Raw genomic sequence first — 6,000 nt, 5'->3', positions numbered from 1 at the left:
CCGTGACTCAGTGACTCTCGACAAATACTTTGTCCCCAATACTTTCAGTTCTTCCCAATCGCTGTAGAGCGTAGCGAATCGAACCTATATAATGGGTTCTGCAGTGGCCCAAGGTAGGCTATTGCGCAATCACTGATACCAGCGATCTGGGCCACCAGCATGTCATTCCCGTAGCGTTTGGATTTATCATTTCGAATTGGCACTTCGGAAATCTCGGTGGAGAGAGTAAATGCGGCCAGCGGAAGTCATCATTATCTAAACAGATATGCCCGATTTTTTATGCACAAGTGTCCATTTAACTAATTTTATCTTAGGCACAGGAATTGGCTGTGATAGTTGATTAGATGACGGCATTCCTTCTGCTCTCTGAGTTTTAAGGGTTTCCCACCTCAAGTGTCTTGGCAACAGGGGCTGGACTGACTTCTATCACTTTTTCCAGATTCACTGTCGGATCTAGTGGGACAAGTTCTTTAGTAGTGACCAAATTCTTTGCACGCGAAACATTGGACTTCATCAGGAGAACGAGCCTTAGGTGGGGGTTGTGGGAGGGGTGACAAAACCCTTTCCCACATTGTCTGGTTTCTGAAAAAGTTTCCTTAACTCGGTTATTTCTTTCTTCATTTCAGAAAAAAACGTGGAACTTCCGAAGGCTGTGACTACAGTATGCACAAGAAGTGGCCATAGTTGGCCGTGTTATCAGGTTATGAACGCATTCCTGGATAATTCGATTAATACAGCATTTCTTGCGAATGGTGGAGTAATTTAGATGAGCAAAGTACTCATCCAAAACACCAACTGGCCCTGAAAGTGTTAATACCGAGACACATGAAAAAATATTTTATGTGCTGAAACTGATGCCGTTCGTGCGAACACGAAATCAGGAGTCTCGTTACCGGTGAAAACCTAGCGCTCATATTGTGTTTCGTATTAAAACCGCCCATTCCATTGTATGACAGGCTGTCAGCATGTGTGGTAGCCGAGCGTAGCGTAAGAATACCACGGTGCTGCTCACTCCACTCACAGAGGCTGTGCATCACTCATGGTAATGTCGCGCGCCACGGTATAAATTGCATCGAGGGAATTTCATCATACGGATTCATGGTCATCATCGCGTCTACGACCAGATTATGTTTTCACCTTCGACAGCCAAGTTCATTTGTTTTTCTTATTGGATTTCTACGCAGCCATTCCAACAGAATCCAATGCTGGAGACCTTTTCAAGAGCGTGACGAATCACCATGCCTCAGGTATTGTTTAATTTGCATGAAAATGATGAAGCAAAATGAAGCAAATTCAACTGAAGAATTCAAACTACGCACTCTCATGGGTTTTGGGGTGGTTGAGAAATCCATGAGGGTTTTCCAACCAACGCAAATTTGCGCCTAGAGGCCTAGAGTTTTTTTTGAGAAATGAAAAATTCCTTAAGGTTTTTGAGCTTACCTTAAGTGATTTTTCATAACCCTGAAAAACCTCTACAGCTACAGTGCTTATTTATTTGTTGGCTGAAAACCCCTAAAAGGCTTTCCGAAATCTCATAAAGTATTTTTCTTTGTGCAGTGTAGGCCCGGTGGCACAATATTTTTGCACTCGGCATATCTCCATATAATATGGGAGTGCATTTAAGTGCGATTAGTAGATACTACTTACAAATACGGATTCCACTCGTAAAGAGCACTTTCTAACCGCGGCGGTTTGCCGCCCTAGTTTGCTATTTTTGCATAAAAAAATTTCGCCGCGGCAACGGCAAGCCAAGGCGATTTTCCGCTGTCGTGGAATCCCTTTTTGTACTGTATGGTGTGCGTGCATGTACAGATGTGCGCACGCGGTGATGACCTAAAATGATGACATTCGGTGTGGGTTTAAGAGGAGATGAATTTTTTGACACGCGTTTTGTAAGCTTATTGGTCAGGCAAGGATCCCAGAACGGCGACTTATCACCAGTTCGACGGCCGACAATCCCTTCACCAAACTCCCCGATTCGACTGTAACATGCCATGCAGACACCACGTCGCAGCTAGATCGGGGGAATAGCTTAATCTAGCTGTGATGTCACGTGGTTGAATGTAAAGCATTTTACACGTGTAAAAAATGTGCGAAATCTCGCAAAATCTTACTGTCGTAATCGATGAAATCTATGTAATTTTGCGCTTTTTCCCAAAACCATAGAAGTATTCGGGTGGATTAACGAGTAACAAAATCATAAATATTGTCGATAAAGCCAAAAGATCTTTCATGTTGAGGTTAGTTTACACTGCATGCGATTTCGCATGAATTTCACTACGCATGAGAGATTTTGCATTGTTTCGGTGCACTGCGGCGTGAAATAACAACTAAAGCACTGCTACATGCATTGTCGCATTCGCATTCAGTGTGAACCTACCCTTACACAGCGACAACACAGCAACGACGAAAACAACATTACAGACGGCGAACGTGGCGAATAACGTATGAACATTTTGGCACAATGACTCTCCATGAAAGCAGTAACACGTCTGCAGACAAGAATATGTCGCTCCTGTTAATGACTGTAAAATCGGGTGATGTTTCAACTCCTGTAAGCTACCTCAAATACCCTGTGGATACTGCCATCTACATCATGACCGTCCCAACACCTCCCATCTTGATCACAGTCGGTCTTATCGGCAACTTCCTCAGCTTCCGTCTGATGAGCCTGAAAAAGTATGAGAAGAGTACGACGTGTTTTTACATGCGCTATATGGCTGTCACCGACAGCCTCTACATTTATGGCAGAATATTCCTCAGGTATATCCGATTGATGGCGCCGCATCTTTTTGTAAGCGATGCCGTAAAGCGGCCATTTTGTCTCTACTATTTCGCGACTGGTTTGATGAGTTATGCTATGTCACCATGGATTCTCGTGGCCTTGGCATTCGACCGTTTTCTGGCGCTAACATGGCCGCTAAAGGCGGCCATCTTTTGCACAATGCGCAGGGCAAGAAGAACAACGATTTGTGTATTCATTTTTGGTTTTTGTTACGGATTAGTTCAGCTTCTCCGCACGCGACAAGAGAAATATAAATTCTGGTTGTGTCCGTATTACTTTAAAGAACCAGCGGATGAAATTCACGCCATCACGGAAGGGATCCTAATGTCGATATGCCCCATCTTGACGCTTTGCGTCTTCAATATAGGTATCATCATCGCCGTGCATCGAAGCAAACAGAACGAAGCGCTGAAAAAATCTTCTGGTGCTGAAACTTCTAAAGAATCCTCCATCACTTTAGCAGCAGTTTCCGTCACCACTGCCTTTATAATTTTCCAGCTCCCCGACACTATCAATGATTTCTTTTGGGCAAACTGGAAAGGAATTGTCACGAGCGACGTGGCCCAATGGCAGAGGCTTACACTGAATATTGATGTTCTGTGTGAAAGTATGAACTATTGTCTCAATTCTTATCTGTATGTTTTATCATGCAAACGGCTGAGAAAGGAGATGCTAGGTATTATCCTATCTTGTAATAGGAAACTTAACCGTTAACTCGCTAGATGGCTTTTTGGATGCCGCAAGATTCGCCGCGACTTTCCTAATATGTCGTGAACTTGTAGTTCTTGATAACCTAGTAAAGTCAAGATGCTTCGAATGGGATGACCTTGGCCTACAGTCACCGTAGATAACACTTGCAAAGGAACTGAAGAAACCGAAACGTCGTATGGAACGTGTTGGTGTAGTGTGTTTTAAGGTTTATCATGACCCACAGACAGAACTACATTGAGCTGGATGAATACAATATCATCGCCGATGCAGACATAATAATCAAGTACATACTCTCTGCAAGTATTAGTTTCCATGTGGTATAAGTCACTGTACATTATACATTGCAATCGCGCAGTTGATAGAAAATAACCGTGGCTAGAGGGGAAGAAATTACAATAAGACATGTCGTTTAGAATAAAACAGTTTCAGCACAAACTTTCGCGTAACCAGATCTAGAGGGCCGAAAGGTCTTATAATAATGAAATGGCCTAGTCGTGGCGATTTGGAAGCAATGTGATACATGTATTTTCGTGCGATATTTTGCCCAAGCTCCTGTACCCCTCCGCGTACCGTTGAACCTAATGACAATATCGTAACTGATCTTCAAAGAAAGAAAGTATGGAATCTCATCCTACTTAATTCATGAAATTAACATATGTCTGAGTTTTTATGCGCAGACAGAAGCTTCAAATGGTCATTTTAATTATTTGCAATGAAAAGCACATCTGCCACACGGTGAGTGCTTGACCAGTTTGTTTTAAATTGACCATTGACCTTTGAGTTCAAAACGCGAAATCAGGCAGACTAGTGTGCTGCTTTTGTGCGCCGTTTGTCGAGGCAAAGAAATGCCGTAAATGTGGTATACTGCTGGTTATTGAAAAAAGAGAGTATGATAATGGAAATCGAATTGAACGAACGCGTTATTTCTGTGAACATCAACATTCACCCACTGCTCAGAAGATGGTGAAATCCACGTCGTTCGTCACTGCAAATCTGCTGTCAGCATTTAAAATGAATAACAATGACTTTGTTATGATCGTTCAGATGTGCAGGGCCGGAGAAGCTAACATTAACCCCTGATTTCCTCAGGATGATGCATGGTAGACGAGGAGATGTTGGTGGCAGTGGTGTGGAGTGTGCAATGCTGTGTGCTGAACATGGCATCCCAAACGTGGGACGGACGTTAATATATAACAGTGTGACATTGGCACTAAATATGCTTCGCCAATTCTACTTTAAAATCCTTTCCAAGCGGTTAGTGATCAGGCCTAGAATTTACACACAGGTCATGGGCCTGATCATTGGCCTGCTTGACCTCTAAAAACATTTTGGGGTATCATTTTTTCTAAAGGCCTTGCATAATAGATACGGACATTCACGTGGACATGACAACAAAGAAACCATCCATGCAAGGGGTTGTTCCCCTTGTTGTTTACATGCATTTTGACGCAAAGTACCTTTTCGAAGGGGCGTCTTAAGAATGAAGTCGTCTCTCATCATCATTTCCGGCGTCGCATATACAGTAACGGCCCACATACACCGCTTCGACCGCCGAGCAGATTTTGTATATTTTCTAAGTCCGTCGTAGATGTCAAATTTACCACAACAATAGATACTTTGGGGCGATTGGATGATTGCGCTGTTCAGTCTTCAGCAAGGAGGCCTGCTGGAAATTCAACGGACGATATTCTTGATTCGGAGAGTGACACAGTGATAGCAACAGGCCTATTTTCCAACGGCTGCGTGATTCGCTTCCTTCTCATTCTTCTCTGTGGACGAATGATCATTTGGCCTAAAATTGAGTAAGATGGTAATTGAATGGAATAAGATTTCGGTATAATCACTGTTTCATCAGTGTTTTCTATACTGGTATGAATCTTTTCATGCCACTTCGTGATACCTACTCGTTGGAAATAATAATATTAAACCATAGCAGACAGTATGCCAGATATAACTTCATTTTAAGTCACATTATGAGACATTTGTGCTTGTTATCACATCTTCCTATTCTGGTGTACATGCTACACTACACAGCACACGCAATGATAATTACAATTTAGGCAGATATGGTAGATATAAGCGCAATTTGTACCCTTAATTGGTCGTAGGGCTACAAAAACACTGATTTCACTGCTTATTCAGGACAGTTTTTTCAATATAAACATATTAACAGATGTGTTTGAGCTATCATCTGGAAATACCAACCAGCAATTCCACGTCGAGTAGAACATAGAACAGGAAATCAAAGACAGTCGCCGTTCGTGTACTTTGGATTTGCTTGTGACCCAAATGAATAGAAATAATCATTGCGCTGTACAATCCCCAGAAATGCCAACGTGCTGAAAATGTACCTGGGGAGTGTAAAATATCATATATCAATATCGGTGTACAAAACGAATGGCGCAAAGGCGAGGGCTCATATTTTTCTCTTTCCGCCGAAAGATGCCATCATGGCGTATGCCTCCTTTCTGTAAAACGGTAACGTACAACCATAGATGATGAAG

General features: G+C 42.6%; 1 protein-coding gene across 3 annotated transcripts; it reads left to right on the top strand.

Annotated features, from left to right (window-relative positions):
- The first annotated feature begins 959 nt into the window (after positions 1 to 959).
- LOC135493550 (G-protein coupled receptor 183-like) lies at positions 960 to 5,056 on the top strand. Of its 3 annotated transcripts, none has more exons than XM_064780953.1 (2): positions 960 to 1,247; positions 2,391 to 5,056. In XM_064780953.1, the coding sequence occupies exon 2, from the start codon at positions 2,465 to 2,467 to the stop codon at positions 3,497 to 3,499; it is 1,035 nt and encodes a 344-aa protein (XP_064637023.1). In that variant the 5' UTR covers positions 960 to 1,247; positions 2,391 to 2,464; the 3' UTR covers positions 3,500 to 5,056. The 3 variants fall into 3 exon arrangements, with proteins under 3 accessions (XP_064637023.1, XP_064637022.1, XP_064637024.1); XM_064780952.1 differs by having other exon boundaries at positions 2,370 to 5,056; XM_064780954.1 differs by having other exon boundaries at positions 1,029 to 1,042.
- The last annotated feature ends 944 nt before the right edge of the window (positions 5,057 to 6,000 follow it).

Source organism: Lineus longissimus, chromosome 9, assembly GCF_910592395.1.
Source record: "Lineus longissimus chromosome 9, tnLinLong1.2, whole genome shotgun sequence".
Lineage (NCBI taxonomy): Eukaryota > Metazoa > Nemertea > Pilidiophora > Heteronemertea > Lineidae > Lineus > Lineus longissimus.
The sequence above is the reverse complement of the archived record's forward strand: the minus strand, read 5'-3'. Positions and strand labels throughout refer to the sequence as shown.

Coding starts and splice junctions, on each gene's coding strand:
- LOC135493550 (XM_064780953.1), top strand. CDS start 2,465: ATGACTCTCCATGAAAGCAGTAACACGTCTGCAGACAAGAATATGTCG.